At 41.6% G+C, this 24,205-nt stretch overlaps 2 protein-coding genes across 13 annotated transcripts in view; one reads left to right on the plus strand and one right to left on the minus strand.

The window, feature by feature from the left end:
* Nucleotides 1–3,711, plus strand: part of PPHLN1 (periphilin 1) — a 156,121-nt gene extending 152,410 nt beyond the window's left edge. For all 7 annotated transcript variants that reach the window (XM_059402918.1, XM_059402913.1, XM_059402917.1 and 4 more), the window contains one exon: nt 1,016–3,711. In XM_059402918.1, the coding sequence (XP_059258901.1) occupies nt 1,016–1,210 (195 nt within the window). In that variant the 3' untranslated portion in view covers nt 1,211–3,711. The remainder of the gene's footprint in view (nt 1–1,015) is intronic.
* Nucleotides 3,712–11,195: 7,484 nt separating this feature from the next.
* The window catches only part of PRICKLE1 (prickle planar cell polarity protein 1), a 113,258-nt gene continuing 100,248 nt past the window's right edge, over nt 11,196–24,205 (minus strand). For all 6 annotated transcript variants that reach the window (XM_059402924.1, XM_059402927.1, XM_059402928.1 and 3 more), the window contains 7 exons: nt 22,606–22,791; nt 20,549–20,662; nt 19,763–19,900; nt 18,956–19,159; nt 17,338–17,524; nt 15,540–16,403; nt 11,196–13,499 (listed from right to left, as the gene is read on the minus strand). In XM_059402924.1, coding sequence (XP_059258907.1) covers nt 12,640–13,499; nt 15,540–16,403; nt 17,338–17,524; nt 18,956–19,159; nt 19,763–19,900; nt 20,549–20,662; nt 22,606–22,737 — 2,499 coding nt within the window. In that variant the 5' untranslated portion in view covers nt 22,738–22,791 and the 3' untranslated portion in view covers nt 11,196–12,639. The remainder of the gene's footprint in view (nt 13,500–15,539; nt 16,404–17,337; nt 17,525–18,955; nt 19,160–19,762; nt 19,901–20,548; nt 20,663–22,605; nt 22,792–24,205) is intronic.

Raw genomic sequence — 24,205 nt, forward strand, 5'->3', positions numbered from 1 at the left:
ACTTGTGATCTCTGTCTGTCAAATAAATAAAATCTTTTAAAAAAATGAGTAAATCACTTTTCAGGGAATAAACATGTTATAGTAATTGTTTTTGTTAAATTTCAAAAAAATTAAAATTCATGTAATAGTTCCTTTCAATCAGATAATTTGTATTTCACTTTTTTATGGATACTTAGCTCTAATTTTTCTTTAAATACATGCATTAAGGGTATGAAAAATAGTGTAGAAATCTAACTGCATGTTGTGATTACAAATCAAGGAAATGATATTAAATGGGGAGAAAACTCAGCAATTTTTGGACAGAAAATAATATCTAATTGCCACCGATAAAGATTATATATACATATTGAAGTAAAATACACACACACACACACGCGTGCATACACATACATGTATCCATGTATATATGTATGTGTGTGTGTGTGTATCCATACACATAAGTGAACGTGTGTATATAACATTGTTTTGATCTTAACTCTGCCTTGGTGACTTTAATTGTGGTTAAATATAACTTTAAAAGGTCCCCCCCCCCCCCCCGCGGATAGACACTTTTAGTCTTTTGTTTGTTGTATACTGAGCAGAATTTTTAATTTGTCATGATTCATGATTCAAACAAAGAATCTAAAGTTAGGGGCTCAGAAACCCTTTTTCTTCCAAACAAGCAAATAAAGCCATGAAAGTGCCTTACCTAGCAAGCCTTTGTTCTTAGTTCTTTCCTAGTCTGATGTCCTTGTAGTACACTGCCTGATACTTGACAAATGCGATGCCTAACTTATTATAGTCAATGATGTAGTATATCTGTGTTTTTCCACTCATTCTTGTTGTCAGCAAATCTCAGAAATAGAGACTTACATAGCCTTTGATAGTAGTGACTACTCAAGGGTGAGGGAGGTTCGATTGGATCATTATATCCCACTTTTAGACTTCAGCATCATCATTTTGCTAACTGAATCAGCTCAGTGTTTGGCTAATTATTTTTACTCTTAGCTAACCACAATGTATTTTGCCTTTCTAGGTTTACCGACAAGACTGTGAAACTTTCGGGATGGTTGTGAAAATGCTGATTGAAAAAGATCCTTCATTAGAAAAGTCTATACAGTTTGCATTGAGACAGAATTTACATGAAATAGGTGAGCGGTGTGTTGAAGAACTCAAGCATTTCATTGCAGAGTATGACACCTCTAGTCAAGATTTTGGAGAGCCTTTTTAGAAAATTACTTGCTCAGGCAAAAATGTTTCTAGGGTTTTTTTGTTTCTTGTTTTTCCTGGATTGTGTAAATCCTTAATATATGGGTTTTTTGTGATGAAGAGAAATACTTTATGATAGTTGACCACATTTCCAATGTCAAGTAAACATCTAAAATAGTCTAAGATATTTTAATTAGAATTTTTAAAATCTACATGTAGAGCCTCCTAATTCATACTTCTCTTTTTCTCCCCAAAATTGATGGGTCAGTTAATTTTTCAAGCTTTGAAAAAGCAGTCCTGGAGAACAGCTCATGTTCTTTAGTTTTCTATAATATGTGATCGTTTGTTTTGGTCACACTAGTGTAATTTATTAGGTTAGGGATCATTCCACTAAAACATTTATAGTATTTTTGCATTTCATAGTCAGTGATCCCATGTGAAAATGTTAGAATTCTGAGTTTGATTTTATTGACTTGTTGCTTGCTTATTTTAGGCTTTGTAACTTTTGATATGTTCAAGTATACTATCCAAATAAACTGAATACTTTAGTATCTTACAGAATATTTGCTTTGAGATTAATTCTCATTGTGATAAAATAGAGTACTTAAATATCAAAAGGACCTCATAAAAAAATCACATTTTCCAAGTGAAAGAACTCAATGTTTTCTACTAAAATAATCCTGAAATTCCTAACCATTCTCGCGATATAGGAGTCTTGAACAATATCATCTATAAGACTAAGAGAAGGGTCAATTTGAAATAAAAGGTGAGAGCTCTTTTCAAATTGAGATTTCTTTAGAAACTTCTAATTGAAAGAGAAAATTTAGAGTATGAGGGAGTAGTGGAGTTTCATTTTTTCCCAGGCCTGTAATTTTAATCCCAAGAAAGGTCATTGACAATATATCCATAATCGAACCATTTACAGATTATGCCTTTGTTAATCTCTGTTTGAAGTCTTAACAAGATCTGTGATCTAATGCCCTTTTTAGGGGTCCTTAAAAGTATTCTTTAAAAAAACAAAGCAGAGTAGGCAGTAAGCCCAGCACAACTACCCCTCACCAAGCAGTCTATGTAAACAGTTCTTCATGAGTGAGCCATCCAAATCACGAGTTAGTTAAAAATCTAACTGGGACCATTAGGACATTCCACTCATTTCCTGATCCCTTCCAGCTGGCCAGTGGCATTTAGCCAAAATGTGTATTTCTGTGGCATTAGGAAACCTTAAAAATCATGCTTGTTATTACTATCCCGTTTCATTATCCACCCCCATCCTCTTTCCATTTCTATTATCTTTCACTTGAATTCTGGTGTTATCTTTAGTGGCCTATATTGATAATATCTAAGGAGCTACCCCAGAAGAGATAAAAGTTATATTAAAAATGGAAATAGCAGTACATCTATCTGGTGAATCCTATAATATGTATTATGCCATTGCACAAATGTTAAAAACTGCTTGAACACAACAATTATTTTCTTAAGTTTCCTAAATGAGGCCACCTTGAACTCTTATTTTTGCCATTTAGATATTGTACATAAGCTAAAACGAAACCTTAGGTGTCATCTCTGGTAGTCTAATTCCCTAATTATGGACAGTGATTTTATTTGTTACCCACTCTAGAAAGACTAAGAAAGTACTGATAACTGTTTCTTTCCCTACACTCTTGTTTTTCCTTTCTTTTTTTTTTTAAGATACAGAGTAGACACTCCAGTAGTGACCCCAGTGCACCCTGAAACTTCCATTACCATGTCTATTCTTTTGTTTTTTAATAATTTTTTTTTTTAGGATTTTATTTATTTATTTGACAGACAGAGATCACAAGCAGTCAGAGAGGCAGGCAGAGAGAGAGAGGAGGAAGCAGGCTCCCTGCCAAGCAGAGAGCCTGATATGCAGCTCTCCTGGGATCACAACCCGAGCTGAAGCCAAAGGCTTTAACCCACTGAGCCACTCAGGCACCCCTTTTGTAACTTTTTTTTCTCACTCTTGTTTTTCTTTTCCTTAAATATTCTGATTCCAGGATTCAATTCCTTTAGTCAAGATGCCACAAGTTTAAAAATAAAAGTTAAGATACTACCACCAAGGCAAAGGATTTGTTCATTTTGTTGAACTTCATGAAACTGGAAATTCATTCAACTAGAGCTTTTACTTACAGACTCATTTAAATGTAGGTCCAGCCAATAATTTCTTCTTCCCTTCCCCCAATTAACATTCAACACTTAGAGCTGTTTAAAGCTTGCCATCAGCATTATTCTGGTAGGCTTGTCAGTGTTAAAACTGTTTTTGACAGCTTTTTAAAGACAGATTTTAGGTAGTTGAATTCAGATGTGTACCAGATTGTGTATTTTGCAAAATGTTCTTGATTAAAGAAATTTGTTTGTAAATTATCCATTGTTTTTGAGTATGCCCAATTGATATGATAAAGTTTTGTCTTACCATAAAGCCTTGATGATCAATGGGGGAAAGTGCTATTGTGAAGCTTTTTGTGAATTTTAAAAGTGCAAAATAAAGCAACTAGGTTTAAATAATTGGATTGTCTTCTTTTTTTTTTTTTTCTCTTTAACAGGCTTAAAGTATTTTCCTGAAATGTAGATTTTTATTACTCTCTACTGCAAGATTCCTCAATGTTTAGTTCACCTACTCAGCTGCAGGATGGAAGCACTGAAAAACCATTAACTTTGGTGACTTTAAGATGTCTTGATATCTGAACAGGCAATTAAAAGAGATAAGATTGAGCACACAGAAGTGCTCAATAATTGTGTAATTATGAATCTAAGTTTCAGAAAATAGGATTAAATCCTACCTCTGTATAGTAACCTCTGGAGGAACCACATCTCTGTGACCTAATTCCTAGTACATGTTGGAATGTTGTAGGTACTTGTATTCGTTGACACGTCACAAAAGTAGTGACATTTGAACCCAAGGTCTTGGAGGACTAGGGCTTATTCAGGCAGAGAAGGGGACATAATAAAAGTCTAGGAAGAGGGGAATGGTATAGGGGAAGATACAGACCTGTGTGACTGAAGCTGGTTGGGAAAGATGCTGGGCAACAAATGTAGGAAAAGATAGGTTGGCAACAGAATGAATGATTCCGAATGCTTGTAGCTTTATCCTCTCTCCTTACTCAAGAATAACATTTGAAAATACTACCTTTGAAAATATTACCTTTGTATTTATTTTTGCCAAATATATTGATTTCTCACAGCCTTTCAGCCACTTACCAACTCGGAGCCAGTTTATAGACCCAGAACCTCTTCAAGAAAGGTTAAGCCGGCTGCCTTTCAAAAAGGACTCCACATGTACTGACCAAGTATTAGACGGTGGTTTCAGCTTCATTTCAGAGTCCCCTGGAAGGGATCCTAAACTCCAAAGAAGGCTGTAGCAGTTCTTTGGTGATCTTGTCATCTGTGAAGTATTCTTGGTGGACAGTATTCAGTGTGGAGGGCAGCCGGCCACCCAGGTGACTTTACAACTGTAACACTGCTCAGACTGGTGTCTGGGGCTCCTGTGAGTGGTGGCCACATGCTGCTGGCCAGACCAACGTTTGCGGGTGATGCACAGTACATTTACCACCTCCTTCCTGCCTGTTTTCTTAAGAGCTCTGATGTTACTCAATTCAGTGAAAAAAGAAAAAAAAAAGGTGGTGGAGGAAGGAATAGTCGACTAGTAACTAAGGCACTTAGCAGAATCTTTTCTCCTTTTTGTGGTAATGGAGTTGAAATTGAGTCACATGACTGCCTAATTAGGACAACATTTGCTATGTTCCCCCTTGCAGTTAGTTATGACCTAGTGGCTAAACCGAATCCTATGGAGTTTGAATGGTAGTACTCCTCTATTTCTGGGCTGGGACCCTGGACAGTGAATATGCTTCTTTGTGTTCTCTTTTCTCCCTCTCATGAAGTAGTAAGCCATAGCTACTCAGTCTTGATTTGTTGCAGAGCCACAAGATGGAAGCGACTTGGATCCCTGCATGGAGTATGGAGCTGTTATGTGACAGAGGAATAAATGTCCTCATTGTTTAAGCCACATTGCTGGTTTTTTTCCTAGCAGCTCACCTTTTGTTCAAATTAATGTAAATGGTATTTGAGGGTTGGCTTCACTGAAGTTCGCTCTCAGTAGGCTGTACCAGTCTTGCCTTCCCATTGTAGTAATTGATCTTGAGGTAATGGGGATTCTTTATATAAAAGGCTTTGCCAGTCCACTGAGTTAATTCCAAGCTGTATTTAAAATCTCACCTGATGACAAATATTAAAGTCTGATGCATGACTGTATGGCAGTAAAGGCAGCCTGATGACAAAGCACGTCTACTAAGAGGAAGTGTTTCTAGTGTTAGACCATTATCACTAACTGTATAAGGTTTTAAAGTTTTTTTTCACTGAGTGAAAAGGTAGAGGTTTATTGAAATCTGAACACTTGAGGACATATAAGATAAAAAGTAACCACAACATACACAGACATTTGCTGCAAGGGGACAGCTGAGATATGTATCCAGTACTTGGGCTACCACATTATTTCTGGCTGGAATACACAGATGATGAGGAGGAGACAGAGCTGCCCTGGCTACTGACCATACAACCTGCTGGTCAGTGCCTTCAGGAAAGTTCCTCTTGGCTCAGGGCCGAGTTCCTAGGGGCACCTGCTGGTACCCCTATTCTTGGTAGAGAGATGGAGACCCTACTGTCATTGGGAACAGCGACCATTCACTGAGTGGGTAAGGCTGGGCAAGCTACCTGGGGAAAGGGAGTAGATCAATGACCAGAAGTGTGACCATCATCCTCCAAGTGGTAAGACTCCCATCCTTTGTGATCATAAGCCTGAGAAAGACATACTGTCAACACCTTCCAGTGGGCCCAGCACCAGCCAGCTGGGTTCCTCTCTGGCACCAGATCCCAGGTACCCTTCTCTATCTATACTCTATGCTCACCTGGTGGGGAAGCCTTCTGAGGCCAGAAGAGGGTCAGCCTCCAGTGGATGGGAAAGTATGTATGTGTTGTATGTTGTGGGGGGCTCAGGGAGGGAAAGAAAATGCAGTCCAACAGAGCTGTAGCTTACTAGGCTAGAGTAACTGTTTTGTGCTCAAGCTTTTGATTTCCTCCCCCTCCTTTTCTAGATAGGACTAAACATCAGTGACCTGAGGGCTCCCACCAGCATGCCCTCCCACCACAGCCTGACGACCATAGTGGGTGGTAGTCTGTGAACACTGCAGGGCTCACTTGTTTGAGAGGTGAGCCTGTGTGAGAATTATGTTTTCTTTACCATATAGGAGTGGCCTGCCTCTCCACCCCCATCCCTGAGAGTCCAAGATGAAAGACAGTTTCCTCAGCATCTCCTCAACCCCTGGGATGGCTTGACCTCTGCAAGGCCTATGGCCTCCATGGCCTCCTTGTCCTGGGGTGGGAATGTTGAGTGAAGGAGGGGGGAGATCCTGCCCACACCTTAGTAAGCTGGGGCTAAGGGTACAGAACTAGCCCTGCTTTGGCAGAGATTTCCTATTTTAATCTTTGTATTCTGCTACTTCTGTAGAGTAGAATCTTACTGTATTATATTGGATGTAGGTTCAAATATATCAGGCTTAGTTTATCAAATACTTCATAAGATCCTGAAAAACACCATGTATTCAGTTATTTCACAACCTGAACAGGGTTAGAACCACCTTTGTAGTGTTTTTTGATTCATACTTTCACATATAATAAGCCAATGGAAATTGTATTCTCCTTTTACAGTCAAGAGCAGGAAAAGTTATTACTTGCCTAAGGTCATATAGCTGGAAGTGGCAGAGACAGAGTTTTACCCAAATCTTTCAACTCTAAAGTCAGTGTTCTTAGACCAAGTGAGAAGTTTGGTGGTCATTCATAAAACTAGGTTAAAATCCTGACTCCTGAACATACTGGCTGTTTGATGTATGTGCATGTAATTGAATGGGTAATATAGAAATAACTCTACCAAAAGCTTTAGAGAAAATTCAAAGCCTAGTTCAGTAGATTTTTCCTGTTTTAATTTTATCCTCCGTTGCTACTAGCCTCCATATTGGTTCCTAGGACTTCTGTTTTGGAGCTATTTTATGAAACACCTTGGAGATTCACCAGGGGTAGTTAGGATCCTAGCAAGCAGCAAATAGGGTTACAGCCCTTATGGCCATGGTGTAGCCTAGGACTTGGCTTTCCAGCTGCTGTATACCTGATGCCATGGTGGATTTGAGAAGAGCCATTTAAGTGGCCATTTAACTTGGTAATTCAACTCTCCCATTCTAGGAACTAAGATTAAACATAGTTAACACCTTTTCAGCTTTGCTTACATGTTTGGAAAGTCAAGAATAAGATTGCTACCAGTAGCACCCCTCTAAGATGTAGGAAAAAATCATATCCTTCTGGTAACTGGAGAAAAATAACATGAGGAAGGAAAGTATCTTGCCTTCAACATACTTTATGTAGTCTCCCAACGGTCTACTTTGATGAGGGCAAAAGCCAGTTTGAAGCATATGCACTGATAGGGATGTAACATCCTCAGACTTTCCCCCCATGATTTAGTTTAACCCATGCCCACTGAGAGTCCAAAGCATTAACAGAAAAATAAAAATAGACAAAAGCCCCAACCCTTTAAAAGTTCCCTATTCCCATGAGGTTTTAGCTCCCCCTTTGGAGGGATCATCCTTTTAGGAATCATTTACCAGCATACTGGTTGGTAATAGTATTTGGTAAATGAAAGAGTCAAAAAAGGGAAAAACACTTCAATGACTTTCTTGATGTATAAATTCAGTTTAGTCTTCACAGAATACTGAAACTAGAAGGAAACCTTTGAGAAGGTCTAGCAACTCTCATATTACAGAAGTAGAAATTGGGTCAGAGCACTTAGCCTGCTTGAGTTAATGAGAGAGGCAGGTCTCCTAACCCAGATCTCCTGAATCCTGGCATCCAGTGGGCTCGGCCCCACTCTGCAAGATTAGCTTTGTGGTGATGTGTATTAGATTAGTAACTGTCTTTTCCAGTGTCAATTGCTTGGTTCATTTATCTAGAAACACTAAAGCAAGTATTACCATTTAAGAGGACTGGTTTCATATTCTTAACGGTTGTTTGGAATCAGATGTTTGCAGGGAATGGGCTGCAAGTTATATTTAAAGTTGGCTCCACAAGACTTGTGCACACAGAGCAGTAAAGAAACATGCCACTCCCTTTGCAAAAAGAAAAGTTAAGGCTAAAATTGATCCCTGAGATAGGAATACTGGACCAACTAGCTGATTCTGTTCAGAAAGAATCAATCAGTTCTTGTCCTGTGACCAAGTCTATATATACCCAATGGTTTTTTTTTTTTTTTGACATTTTATTTATTTATTTGACAGAGATCACAAGTAGGCAGAGAGAGAGAAGGGGAAGCAGGCTCCCTGCTGAGCAGAGAGCCGGATGCGGGGCTTGAACCCAGGACCCCAAGATCATGACCTGAGCCGAAGGCAGAGACCCAACCAACTGAGCCACCCAGGTGCCCCTACCCAATGTTTTTGTTCCATATGTTCTTCCCTTTTTGTGAAAGGTACTATTAGACTTTTCTCCCCAGTGAAGTTTGATTCTGTGACCTCAGCAAAATGTGAGCTGAGAGGCACAAAATTCAGTTGCTCCTGCTCATTTCTCCTTGGCCTTGTTTACAGGCAAACTTCCGGGTAAACAGAAAACCCGCGTGATTGTATGGGAGCACGCCTCTCATTTTGGGGTCGCTCCTAAGCATGCCTAGCAATACACAATTTTCTCATTTGACTAATGAAAAGGATATTGACCATAATAGTGTCAATCAGCATTGTTCAGGCTCTTAGAATTTTTTCAATTTCAGTTTTTCTCTCTTGTGCATCAGAAAAGCTCACAAGTATTTCTGTAAACGGTAATTAATTGTGCCTCTCCTCATCAGCTCTGAGAGATAGGGGAATCACCTTCACACTCCAGAATATAGAACTCATGCCCTGGAGATGTGCTGACGGCAGGCTCACTTTGTTCGAAGTGTTTCAGAAATGTTTGAAACTAGTTGCTAGCATTTAAAAGCTAGATTTGCCAAAAGTTTAAATTGCTGGTTACTAAAAATGTGAAGGCAGGTCTAAGCAACACTTGTTCTCCTCTCCGTGGCAGTAGTCAAGCACCCATTAGAAAAGAGAAGCTCAAGAAACCGAAGTATACTCATGCTGTGTTAATAATACCTGTGCTAAAATCCTCCGGGTACTCGATACTTTGAGGACCCATCACCCAAGAACCAAGTGGGGCAGCAACGCATGCCATACCTGGAAAGCTAGCAGACTTGGGTGCCCGTTCCAATTTTACTGCTCTTCTAAAGGCGGCCCACGATTTGGATCTAAAGTAAGAGCGTTAGACAGCAAATGATACCTCCTTTTCCTTCTGGTGCTTTTTATTTAACTCAAGAAACTAGAAGGCAGAGCATAAAGTATATCGCAAATGCATACAGAAAATGAATCATGTTCTTTTAGTGAGGGCTGAAGGGGGTCCCGTTGACATTTTATCTGTGCCCCTTCATTGGCCGTAAGCAAAACGTTCTCCAGTTTGCTCTCAAGTGCAGCAAATGTACCAAATAGGACTCTGCCTCACACGTGTAGAGGTTAGCAACTGCGTTTTAACATTGGATATTTATCTTGGGACCCCGTCAGATACTTTGCACTCTTGTTAATAACTATATCTATGAATAACTTTCAGTAACTACATGCTTAGTTTTCTCGCCTAATTCTTGACAGAACTGCAAGGCAGTGGTTTCTCTTCTCTTGCAGCTAGTCCTTGTCTTTCCTACTGAGATTGAGAAGCTTTAAAGGTCCCGTTATTACTGTGAGTAAATATTTCTGCATTTCCCTAAGCATTTAGCAATCTATAGGACCCTTACATAAGGAAACGAAAAAATGAATAGGGAGATTGTTGCCAGAAGCAAAAGGAACTGATCTTTTGACAGTGACTTGACAACTACCAAGGACAGTGACTTCAGCTTCCACCAACATTTCTCCAGGCTATGTATTACTGTTTATGATTCATCTTTTGTAAGCAGCATATCATTGCAGTCTTTCCAAAAGGATGCCCACCGTTTGCAGCATGGATTCTGAAAAGCTGAGAGATATTCAAAAGGGAGATATTTGCTAATATGTTCTGTGAGATTGCGGTGGAACAAGCACTCTCTACCTTGTTAGTGTAAAAATTAGATTACTTTTGGAGGAGAATTGGTGATATCTGTCCAAATTTTAAATATATAACTTCTGTCCCAGGAATGCTGCTGCTCAGAATTTATGTGCAGATGCGTCAATGCAGGATAAGGTATCTATGAGGAATTCAAGTCCCTCACTAAGGGACTGGGTAAGTCATTTATGGCGTATTATACCATCATTGAAAGAATGAGGTAGACCTATTTGTGCTAATGTGGAATGTCCACATATAAAGTGAAAAAAGCATGGATGGTTTGCTACCACTTTTAAAAAGATATTTACATAAATATGCTTTGAACATCTGAAGGACACACTAGAAATAACTAATAGTGGTTACTTCCGGGAAGGGACCTGAGGGACAGGGGATGAAGAGTGGAAAGGAGATACTCTGCTATCTTTCGAGTTGTTCTGTTATTTTGTTTTTACCAGGTACATGCATTTCCTTTTCACTGCTGATACATTTCTCAAAATGAACCAGACCAGGGAAATTGTAGAGTTGTTGAGTAGGCATGCTGTCACCTGTTGCGTGCTTCTGAAGGAGCTCTGTCTAGCCCAGCTACAAAGCCTTGCCCTATCTAGGGATGGGTGTAGAGGATGCTGGTCTAGCAACTGGATTCATGTCCTCTTTCCCCAAGGCCTAACATAGCTTTTCGCCGTTCGACTAAATAATGGACAAGTTTGCCTCTGTGCCTCAAGTCCTATTTCCCACCTATTAGTAGGGGCAAAAGATTATTGCGGGGATCAAATGTGGCCTGTTAACGGTAGAAGAATGGCAAAATAAATCATGCCGAAACAGACGAGCAAAATGGAAGTTACCTGGATATGTTTGCAAACATCTGTGTTCAGAAAGGTAGTTTGTTATTTATTAAGCATTTATTTAATACCTTCCTAAAGGTCCAAGATAACACTAGGACCTTGGGACTAAAACATATGTGCAAGTATGGCCCATAACAAAATTATCAGTTCATTAGTTCAACTGCAAGATAATTTGCCCTCAAGACAGAACCTCATAAACTTGAAGCAGTCAGTTGGCACAGCATCCTCTGAAGGAAACACATAACCCAAAGGCCCAGTTTTCAAAATTTCTGTTCAAGACCAACAAATTAGCTAGAAGGGAAGGGTAAAAAGGAATAGCCTCTCTTCAAATGATCAATCTACAAAATCCTCTGCCCTATACAGCAGATCCTTTAAGTTTTGGTCTCTTCTCTTCCCAGGAAATAATCACCACTCTGTTGAAAATGGGAAAGGCACCCCCTACCATGCCCAAAAGGGAAAAAAACATTCACCCAAACAACTTCTACTTGTTTTTACCATATATTCCAGGGATATGTATGGGTTTGTTTTTACATTTATACAGTTTACATTGCTTGACCCATAAATAGCACTCGTAAGATTAATAGGGCCATAGTTTTAAAGAGTATTTACATAGCCCCACCATGCATACAGAGCCTTTTTAATATTGAAAAATCAAAAAATTTGAACTTTCCATCACTAGGCAATATAAATTTGACCATCTAAGCTTATAAACCCTGACTAAAATACAAGCAATCATTTCATCCATAAATGCTGTTTCTGGTTCCCCAACAAATCTAGCACTGCAGTGTAACAAATGTCTTGCAATTCAGGGATATAAAAATATCAGCTTTAAAATCTGAACTGTACATATGTACATTAATATTTGCACCGTTAAATTAGGAATACACTTAAGTCTATGAAATACTACATTATAAATAGCAATGTCTTTTTCAATCTGTAGCTGGAGCAAATACAATGCAATGTTTACCTGGCTAATTGAAAGGGGACAAGGTGGTCTTGTACGATGGGATGCACAGTATTGTGTGGGTCAGTGTGACTACGTGCATGCCGCACAACAAGACAGACTGATCAGGACCTGGGCCAACCTGGTGTAGACCAATGACAAACACTACCGCTTTACAAAGGTGGCGGAAGTTCTCCATTGTCTGAAATCAACACCCCCATCCAATCACCTCGGGACAGTATCTGGAGGATTCTCTTGAGGACTGGAGACCAAAGCCGCTACATAGAACTGGAATGCACCTGACAGGCACAAGATGTCACATCAACCTGGCACCATCCAAGAAGGGCAAACTGGAGAAATCACACCTTCCAAATGTTAATCTGACACTGTAACAGCAGCAGGAGTCTCATTTACATGGGCAAAGCACTTTAAACTATTTTAGCAACTTTCCTATGGAAGAAAAAGATATGATTCCAGATGGCTAATGGCAAAGTTTAAACATGATCTCCACAGCTTACTAGGTTAAGAAATAATACAGTTTTTGCCCTTGTGTCCCTTTTTCTTCTTGGATTTAGTTGTCCTCTGACCAAACTGAGGAGTAGGGAGTGCAGAAGTCGGGCTCGAAAGGTCATCTGTATAGTAGGCATATCTCTGGGGCCGGGGTTGAGGAATTGGTTGTCCAAGAAAATACCCTTCTTCTTCTGAGTCGGAGGAGGAGGAGGTGGAGGAACACCAGGAATCATCGTCCTCACCGTAGAGTCCCAGAAACCTGGGCAGTCCCGGGTTCTGCAGCGCATAATCGGACGTGGCGTGGGCATACTGTCCGTACAGATCAGCATTCTGGATGTACGCTTGAATCTCCCGGGCACTTTTATTCTGTATAAATTTCTCGTAATTATCAGGGGTGTAAAGTCGCAGTCTGTCCTTGGGAGAATATTTTCGTTCCGTAACAAGATTCAGAGCATTGTCAGAGCGGGACTTCCTACTTCTCCTGCGGCGATGGTGATGAGACCTGGATCCCCTCTCTTCGAAATGGTAGACCCGTCTTCGAGTCCTCTCGCTCATTGGAGGCTGCCGGATTTCGATGTTGTCATAGTTTCCGTTGTCGATGACATCATCCGAAAACTTGACCTGCTGTGGTCTGGACTGAGACTTGGATCTTCGAAGCACTGGCAGATGGACCGGTTTCTCCTCAGGCATGATTTTTTCTGTACACAACTCTGAACTTAGACTCTTTAAGGACTCCGCACTCCTGTGCAACATGGAGGAGTTTAAAGTCCCCATATTGCTCATTTTCTCACAATCCTCTGCCTCCATCTCCTCAAAGTTTTGCAGAGAATACAATGAGGGTCTCGGCTTGCTTTCTCCATCCACGGACGCCCCTAGGAGAAAAGCCGAGACAATTATTACAAATAAGCCACTTGAAGCATTTCAAAGAAAATTCTCCCAAATTTCAATATCTGACTAACACCCACAGGTAAGACTGACATGCATATATACGTAACTGAGGTGGTCAGACTTCTGTTGGTACAAGGGGCACAGCCTCTTACAAGCCCAGCTCTTTTGGAGCCAGACGATAGTTGCAGCTCCTGTCATTTGCAGCACAAATTTCAAAGCTTCATAGAAGTCTCATTAGTTTATATAGAACATGACATGTAGAAGCTTCTGCCTCTTAATACATGAAAACCAGACTACTTCACCTGAACATCTCTCAAAGCAATCTTTCCCTTTGCCTCCACAGGGCCACACCGTTATGGTCCTTCTATACCTAGGTGAGAGGTCAGCACACCAGCGCCAGGACCGTATTTGGCTCACAACCTATTTGGGGATAAAGTCTCATGGGAACACAGCCACACCTATTCTCTTATGCATCATCGGCCACTGCTTTCTGCAGAGCTGAGTGGCTGCAGCAGAGACCGTGCGCTCCAACAAGTACTGTCTAGCCCTTTACCAGAAGTCGGCCGGCCCTGCACCTGGACCATCACATCCAGCCTTTCCCCTTCACCTCTACGAACTATGCTACTTTCAGATTAATCTGACTTGAAGAAAGCTTTTCTCAAAATGGATAATGCTCTTTTTTTTTTTTTAAACAATGCCCAGGCAAGTTAAATGAATATTGTTCAGCCGGCAATAAGGGACTCGGGCATGGTGCAGACTACTGTCCACTGGAGACCACGTAACTTTCTACTTTCTAGAGGGAGCCTATTTCTCAGCCTGTTATTGGCAAGGAATGTTTATCCCTAACACTTTGTGTACCAAATGATGTCTGCTTTTGATACTACGTGTTAAAATACCTTCCACAGGGCCTGGCAAACAGGATATGCTGAGTGTCGTCCGACCCACATTCCTCAACTCCCCTTTGTTGTAGGCCTCATCTTTGACAAGTCAACGGAAACCAGGAATGTAGCTCCCTTCTCCCTCCTTGCCAGGGTTAGGCCTGGCAAGGGGCAGCCACCAAAGCCTTTGCTGTATTACAGTATCATAACCTTCATGAGAAGACCGAAGTCGTTAGCTTGACTATAAAATGAGCCAAAGCCTTTGCTAGCCATGGGCCAGTGATAGTTTTGTATCCAAAGACTTAATGCAAATGTGACACTCAGGAAGGTGGGTTCTAGGCTCAGTCTTGCCTTTAAAAACACATGTCAAGGGGCGCCTGGGTGGCTCAGTGGGTTAAAGCCTCTGCCTTTGGCTCAGGTCATGATCCCAGGGTCTTGGCATCAAGCCCTGCATCAGGCTCTCTGCTCTGCAGGGAGCCTGCTTCCCTTCCCCTCTCTCTGCCTACCTGTGATCTCTGTCAAATAAATAAATAAAATCTTTTAAAAAAATAAAAACACATGTCAATTTAGGCATTTAGCCTCCTGATAATTCAAGTTTCTTCATTTATAAAACTCAATAAGTAATATCCACTCTCCATAGCTCAGGATCATTGTTAAGGGTAAAATGTAGATAACTGATATGAATATGCTTTGGAAACAAAGTGAAGTTCTTTTATAATCTGGGTAAAAAAACCATTCAGCTCTTTTGAGCTATCTGTTGTCACAGGGCAATTCAGGAAAATATAAAAGATACTAGGAGCTTATAAAGGACACAGGCTGGTTTTAGAATCTTGAAATTCATATAGCACAATCCAAAGAGTACAGAATCTTTCAGACAAGATGCAGACTCCATTAACCAAATAAATCCATTTCCTCCTGTTTAAAATATGGACAATACCTATACAAAAAGCTTATGTTAAAATGTCTACAGATGCACACACGTATGCACATGTTTGTTTTGTTAGTGTTCTGCATTTAAGGTAAACTTCCTCCTTCCCTTGGTCTGCAGTTTTAAATAACATAGTTCCTACTGCTGGACCATAGTTTGCTGAATAAATTGTTTAGTGGTTCTTTTTTCCAAATACCCATAATCCCTAGATTACATACCTGTGATATTAGATAAAGCCAAAGAATCCATAGAATCTCGAACGCTTTGCTCTGGTTTCAAGTCTGACAAACACTCCAGGGAATCTTCATACCACTGTGTTTGCTCATGGTTATAGCCTGCAGCCGCGTGGTCCAGATCTAACTCCTGGAGCCTTCTGCTGCTTGCAGGGCCTGGGTGGCTGCCGTAAGCAGAATCACCCAGTCCATCCTGTGACTGTGCCCAGTACATATCAGATTGGTATTTTTTACTTGCGAGGCTCTGGTTATTTTGCTTTAACTCGGTCTTGGTTTTAACCATGTTATCAGATATCCAATGCTCGCTGGCTCGAATATCTATCTCATTGGGCTGCTGCTGAAAGAGACTTTTATCACCAAACTTGAGGAGGAGCTGCGTCATGTAATCTTCATGCTCAGCCCATTCTTCAGGGTCTTCTGGGGTTTCATGGTCCACTCTACCTTTCCAGAATTCTTCATTGACAAAACTTGCTCCCTGCCTGGAGAGACTCAGGTCATCCAACTTCCGAGAAAGGGTGTCCTCCGCATTGCCTGACAGGCCAGGAAACTTGTAGTTCAGAGCGGGGGACAAGAGAAGGGACTGTCTACACTGATCGGCTGACCGACTGCTTTTGCCCATCCGGACACTTCTTCTGGAGTCTCTAGACCGAGCGGACTGAAACGCAGAGTCAGAAGAATCAGAGGCGTGGACATCTTCACCAAGGCTGCATGTTTTCGAGCAGTAAATCTGGCCTTGTTTGGGAAGGAAGGGACATCCCAACAAAGAAGCTTTGCACTGGGCGCAAGAGAAGCAAGCTTCTGTGGCGTGCCAGTGCTGCCCGTCATAGGTCATCTGGGCGTGGTCCACCCCTGTTTTGGGAAGGGACAGAGGAGGAGATTACAGTGTGATCTCTAGTTAGAGGAGGAAGGAATGGGCAGGACTGTTTGTATGAGGGAACTCGAAGGGGGATGGGAATGTTCTGTATCTGAAAGGGTTGTGGCACAGTTAATTCTTACTATGTGCAAATTGCTTATTTTTGAATTGCCTATTTGCTAAGATTTATTTGTAACACCGAAATCAACACTTGCAGGGCTTTCAAGGAATTTGTAGGCACATGCAGAACGACAAAAAATTGGAGCCAGCTGAGAAGCATGTTCTCAGCTAGGTCAAAGCAACGTCTTGTCTTTTGTCTCAGCTCTTTAAACAACTGACATAGCCTGGGTCTGTTTTCTCTTTCTTCTAGTTTCTATTATCGTGTTTTCTTCACATGTTTCTGCTTTTTGTTAATTCTCCTGTTGAAAATGGCCCCCAGGCATAGTGCTGGATAGTGTTCCTAAGCCCAAGAAAGCTGGGCTGTGTCTTCCAGAGAATATGTGTGTCCTAGAGAAGCTTCATTCAGGCATGAGCTACGGTGCTACTGGCTGGGAAGTCAGTTTGAATGAATCAACGTATATTAAATAAGATGCCTTCAAACAAAAACATACATTAAAAACAAGATTATATATTGATCAGCTGATGAAAATGTGACCAGAGGCTTGTAGGAACCCAACCCTGTATTTCTCCCAGGAACAATGGTTCTGTACTCAATAATTCAGGCAACTTTATAGAACACAACTATTACAAATACTGAGAACTGACTATATATCCATTTGTCAAAATGCAACAAACCAAAAGAGCTATTACGATCTGTACATTTCACTGTATATAAGTTATAGTAAAAAAAAAAAAAAAAAAAAAGGACTAGCCATTTGCAGACAGACTGCTGGGCATGTGACCGGGCAGGTAGGCTGGCTATGCACTCACCGATATGCTCCCCACAGGCCTCACAGTACTCCGCATACAGAGACTCGAAGCAGCCGCAGCAGAACGGGCGTCCGTCCTTCATTATGTACCTCTGTCCTCCCAGGACGGTCTCGCACTCAAGGCAGCAGAAGTGTTTCATGTGCCAGTGGCGACCCTCGGCTTCTGTGCACTCATCAGCAAAAATTATCTTTAAAAAGAAACAGGAAGGAAGAAAACCTTATTAGCAAGCTATTCTAACTGTTATGTTTTCTGGGCAACTGACAGACGACAGCTCTTCAAAAAGTCACTTAGCTAACCTTGTTTCTTACAGCTTCAAGCATAAATCTAACTCAATTTAGATACAAAGCAAGAGCAGAAATTAAAAATGATGAAAAAGAGAAACTTAGTGACTGCTTAAACTAACAAACATTGATTTCTACACTAGGTAGAATTCATTTGGTCATATTTTTGCCCTCCAATCACACTTCGATGGCATAATCTTGCAAAGAATATGTTAGCATTGAAATAATTTAGTGTTCTGTATTTTAATAGAAAACTCATTTAAAAAGTCTGTAGAATCACCAGTTACAGCTATCCAGATGCTGCATTATGTGAACAGCACTTGTAGATAATGCTTCATTCGACCTGATGGTCATCTCCAGATTAGAGACTATTTTCTTTAATTTTGGTTTCAAAAAAATTGAAGATTTGAGAGAGTGAGAGAGAGCACAAGCATGGGGTGGGGGGTCGGGGGTCAGGTGGGAGAGTCTTAAGCAAACTCCACAGGGACCCGATGTAGGGATTGATCTCATGACCCTGACCACCATGGCCTGAGCTGAAACCAAAAGTCAGATGCTTAACTGAGCCACCCAGGTGCCCCTCAAAAACATTTCAGATAGCACAGTACTAAAAAAAAAAAAAAAAAAAAAAACTTAAAAAAATAAATGTATAAAAGTAAACACTAAAAGTTTACAGTCACTGATTAAAGGAGACTGAGGAGAGAATGCAATGAGGTACCTAAGATTGGATCTTGGGCTAGAAAAGAGACATTAGCAGAGAAACTGGAAATCTAAAGTCTGAAGTGTAGTTAATGGTATTAGACCAATGTTAATTTCTTAGTTTTGATGCATACATCATCATGTTAACAGTAGGGAAAGCTGAAGGGAGGGTCTACAGAACTCTGTCATCTCTCCAACTCTTCCATAAATCTAAAATTACTTTAAAATAAAAAGCTTAAAAACAAAATTCCTTTCACACCACCACCCCTTTCTACATGCCAGGGGTAACCACTGTTAAGTCAGTGTATGTCTTTCCATACTATTTCTGTGTGTATACAGATATGTACAGAATCTATTTCTCCATTTAACAAAAAGAAGATTATCTACCACACACTCTACTTGCAACTTATTTTTCTCCTCTCACAATCCATCAAGGACATCCTACTTATCAATGCTCAAAGACACCCGCTGCCTTCTCTTTATTAGCTACATATTATTCCATTATATGAATACATAAGGTTATCTTAAAAATAAACAGCAAAAGCAGGACATATTTTGCTTAGATGTGAACAGTGGAATGTTGGCTTACTAAAAGCTCATTTTTTCCAGTGTTAAGGGATAAACTTTTTTTTTTTTTTTACCTCATCACATGCTGAACACCGTGGTTTGAGCAGTTCAGCATGGTGCCTGCCACAGTGAATTTTTCCATCCTGGTAAAAATAGATGAGGTCGACCAGCAGCTCGTTACAGGTGAAGCAGACAAAACAGGAAGGGTGCCAGCACACTCCAGGGCCCGCGCGAGAGGCAAACACTGCAATTTCACCTCCGTTTATCTTCAACCCACACTAAAAACAAAAGGAGTTGGAATTGGGATGATCCTTCTTTGATGACTGGATTCTCAGCCTTTCCCACTTGACACTAAATCCCATTTTGTCAAGAAAGCTTTTATTTTTGCCCCCTCCTGTTGGTGATTAAATAGCTCTTTAATGCTGGATTATTTCTGATTCTCAGCTGGAACGAACATGCCTCAGATACATCTGCCACACTAGACTGTTTCGAGGAATGTTTTCACCCAACTTCCATTAAGTCGTTTTTCTGAGCCAGCCTCTCACAGGATACATTCCCTGCTCTGAGCCAGTGCCCATCTGAAGGTCTTCATTAGGCTTCTGTAGTTCTGAACGCTAGGTTTGCCCCTGTACCTCCCTCCATGCGGAGATCCTAGGAAGGCAGGATGTCACCTGATGTTTACGTAAGGCCAGAGAGACTCCCCCCGTCACGTATACACAGCAGCGTAGAATTATAAACATGAACATCCACTTAATAAAAAGCTAGGCTGCCTTTTATTTTGGGGAGGCTTTGGGGGCCCATGCCTGTGCTAGCCCTGTCACCTACCCCAAGCTCACTCTGTCCACATCACTCCCACGCACGCCTCATCCCAGGAGGGCTACCTGCTCACACACGGCATGCATCACTGCTCTGGACAAAAGCTTGATCGTTCCTCTTCCAAGTGCTTCTTTCTTCCGTTGAGCACTGAACACCTGCAGTTCTTTCTTCTCCTCCTCGCTCAGAGACTGGCAATACCGCACCTTCGGAGACAGGAAAACAAGCCCCACACTGGAGCGCACGGTCCCCCTCGCCAATTCATTTCCAGAGTTCGAGTTTCAGGAAAAAGCAAGTTGAACTGCCGTGTCCCGTGAATCCCCGATTTAAAAATGGTACCATACCTTTACAAGGACACCCAATCTTGCTGCTCTCTAGCAAAAGGGGAAGTACAATTTGAAGGAACTAGCTTTTAAAAAAACAGGCAATGTTTAAATTTTTATCAGAGACACTTAAGAAAAAAAAAAAAAAAGTAAGACATTAACCTTTCTACAAAAGTTTTAAACTTATTACTTGCCACACACACTCCACATTCTACAGGAGCCCAACTGCAGGCCTGGACTATCAGAAAGCCAGGACTCTGGATGAAAGGGCAGGGAAATCCCAAGAATTTGTAGGCTCCTGATAAGTGGTGGGTGGCGGCAAACACTATAAAAACCAACTTGTTGTTAAGTTTATTGCACTGACACTCTTTTCTCTCTTAAAGAATGGAAAGCTGTAGCCTGAGGCCAAATTTTAACTGAAGAAAGGCCAAAGAGCCCTAGCCAATGAGGACACAGAGTTTATGAGAGGCATCTCAATGTTTAGGGTGTATTTTTTTTTTTTTTAAATTAGCCTTCTTCCTGTCATTTTACCTCATTATCATGTGGTGGCAACTGATACAAAAGCTGTTTAATTCGATGTTTCTCTCCAGGACTGTTAACATAAGGAACCTTTTCCTCTGGTAAACACGCAAAATAGAGCTGGATCTGAGGAAGAGATGGAAAGAAAGACATCAGCATACAGGAAGGGAACATCTTAGTTTATATTCCATCTTTAAAAGTTACCTTTCCCTTCAGCTACAGGGCTTGGCCTCTTATAGCTAATGAGAAGACCAGCTGAGCCAACGCAGCAGAGCTGCAAGCCTTCGAACTGCCAGCCCCCAGCTGCTAAATTGCTCTTCAGGAATGTAATTTGTAGTGACAATTAGGAGCATCATAAATGATGCACCATAAAATGTGCACAGTTAATGCTACTATTCCTCAGCCAGTCTCCCAAGGGTCAGCCAAGAAACAGTGCAGGGGAATGCCGCCGATGACCACACAGGCTGTGTGACACTGTCCCCAACCCAGCCACTCCACAAGCACGCTGCATCTGCTCTCTGAATGTTACGCGTTACAAAGACAAAAGCTGGTTTGTTAAACTTTGTCAACTCTCCCTTATCAGGTTCTCCCAAGCATCAGCTTTCTTTGCTTCCCTGGGTGTTATTTTCTAAATACCTGAAGTCCATTTCCCTACGGAAACTGGAGGGGAGCCACACTGAGCTGTACTTGGGTCACTCTGAGAGGAGGACTCAATTTTTGTTTGGGGTTTTTATTTTCTGTTGTATTTAAGGAATTAAGTATTAATTCCTTAAGGGATATTAAGGAATATCCCTTCGCTGAGTAGCGCAGAGTATACTGCAGCACTGAGAAAGAATGAAAGCTAGCTGAGGGAAAAGGGAAGCGGAGATCGGGGAATCGGGGGCCTGTCCACCTCAGGATCTTAGTATCACACAAAACCTCCCCGACCCAAAGCTGGAAGAGGGGGTTTTCTCCTAGTGAGCAGTTTGCCAAAATATGGCTCTCCTAACCCGGGGGCCAGCCCGCTGCCCTCTCTCCCCATTGCATCGGCCACAGAAGCCTTTCCAGCTAGAAGGACCCACGGAGCAGCAGCTACATCGGCACGGGGCAGGCCCAGCGTGAATCAGGAGCCCCTATTCTCAGAAGAGTTCCTCACCATAAGTCAGGAGCAACCACACACCCAACCTGCACCTGTTACTTCAAAACTATGGCTTCACCCTTATAAGAGTATCTGTCACCATCAGTGCTTAATAAGCTCATCATTATAAGGCTAAGGGGGGGGGGGGAATATGCATACACTTAAAAAAATGTGTCACCACAGTGTGAAGTGGCGAGGGGAGGGGGCAGCTAATTTTGGGCATTGTCTGTACTGTTATTTTATGTGTCAGGTTATCAAAGATCCAATGTCTAAGCAGTAATACTTCAGATGGTTTCTTACAGCTATTTCTTCTGTTCCAAAGCAAAAGCGTTGCTGAGAACATGGAAATGTTCCTCTTTCATTACCTTTCTGTTGTTACTATTTTTTCAAAGGTTAAGTTCCTCTCACTCTCCGAATACACATGTCAGACAGCCACATAACAAATGCATGACCAGAGCTCTGGATGTCATTCATGAGCAAAAATAGCATAACTGGAGGGCTTCTGGATTCAGGAGTCCAAAGGACTGAAAACTTTCATCAAGAAATTAAGGATGATGGGGCGCCTGGGTGGCTCAGGGGGTTAAGGCCTCTGACTTCGGCTTAGGTCACGATCCCAGGGTTCTGGGATCGAGCCCCGCATCGGGCTCTCTGCTCAGCGGGGAGCCTGCTTCCTCTTCTCTCTCTGCCTGCCTCACTGCCTACCTGTGATCTCTGTCTGTCAAATAAATAAATAAAATCTTAAAAAAAAAAAAAAAAGAAATTAAGGATGACCTTAAAAGGCAAAAATTTATACTATCCAAAGAGTAAGTAAGGACTGAGAAGGGTAGGGTGTCAGTGTGGTAGTAATGGTATATATATATATGTATATATATATATATTTTTTTTTAAAAGCAATTCTTAAAAGTCTTATATCCCCTTGGAAAACAGAACACACAGGATGAGCAGTTCCCACCTGCTCTGGTCTGAGGCCTGGGGGCACCCAGGCATACTCCTCCAACGCGCAGCCAGAGTCATCGTCCGACGTGGAGCTCCTCTGACACCCAAAGGCGAGTTTGCTCATTTTGGGCTCCATCTCCAAAGGCATAAGAATCAAGTGAAGAGGCCGGTTTCTCAGTCACAGGACATCAAACAATGGCTGCTGTGGACACACAAGAAAAAACAAATTAAAACCCAAAGGCACTATTCTTACCCTCCAAGAACTTTTACTGAATGTTGTTTAAACACAGCTGGGCCTAGAGAAAGTAACCGATTACTGGTGTCATCACCCTCACAACTCTCAGGCCCACGGAACCTTAAAATCTAGGGCCACAATTTAAGGGGCACCTGGGTGGCTCAGTAATTAAGCTTCTGCCTTCTGCTCAGGCCATGATCTCAGGGCCCTGGGATCGAGTCCTGCATGGGGCTCTCTGCTCAGCAGGGAGCCTGCTTACCCCCTCTCTTTGTCTGCCTCTCTGCCTACTTGTGATCTCTGTCTGTCAAATAAATAAATAAATAATCCTAAAAAAAAAAAAAATCTAGGGCCACAATTTGGAAACAGCCCCCTTCACGACTCAGCATTTCAGAAAATGCTCCCCAAACTAGCGTAGTTCCAGTTGCCTTTAAAAAATGCTCCTCTAACACACTATTCATTAGAAAGGTTCTCAAGAAATCAGCTTTGCTGACTGTCTAACTTTCCCACAAATGAAATCCTTGTGAAGTCCTAGGAGTCAAAGAAAGAAGTGTGAGGGCCTGCACCTCCCCCTGCCTCGCCCGCGCTGTGGGCCATGAAAAATGGCTCCAGAGAACGCCACCCCACTTGCCAGGTTTCTAGTAAGTGTTCTCAAGAGGCACCACTCCGTGTGCAGAATGGGTCCATGGGGGCAGACCGCTTGGGTTTCCGGGTTCTGATCAAGTTTCAAGAGACAGCAAAGTGAGTTTACTCAATGAGTGGAAAGAGCAGTTAAATCCTTCTATAGTACGTTCAATCCAAAGCCTTCACTATCAATGGGCTAGAGTCAGCCAAATAGTTCATTAATGAGTTCCTTCAACAGAAGTACTGAATCCAAGCACAAGGCAAAAATAAAATCCAGTGAGGTGCCCATTAGTGTTGAACTGCATTACTACCAGGCACTCACTGAAAAGTTACACTGTACCTACTATGTGTGTGACATGCTAGCAGCCAGCTCGTGGGCAATGTAAATCTAGTTCTGGAGGAACAGTCTTCCTCAGAGGGAAGGGCTGTAAAAGGTGTCAACACAATTGTCCCTGCCCGAGAGCCCAGGAACTGTGTTAGCAGCACTGAAGTTCCTTGTTAAGTGTCTTCTGATTCTTAACATCCTCCCTCATCCCAAGGCACCAAGGAAAAAAAGACACAAGACTTTCAGAATCAGCTTTCAGAACGCAACTTTATACCTGCTCCTTTCCCCTCACGAGAAAAAGTATACATGATTAGTTTGACCCCGGTTTGAAGAAAACAAGGCTGCAGGAAGTGCAGTGACTTGCCCAAGGTCACACAGCTAAAAGCCAGAGTGCAGTCTAACTCCTCAGACTTCCAAAAGTTGTTCTGCCTTAAA

Source organism: Mustela nigripes, chromosome 6 (genome assembly GCF_022355385.1).
Source record: "Mustela nigripes isolate SB6536 chromosome 6, MUSNIG.SB6536, whole genome shotgun sequence".
Lineage (NCBI taxonomy): Eukaryota > Metazoa > Chordata > Mammalia > Carnivora > Mustelidae > Mustela > Mustela nigripes.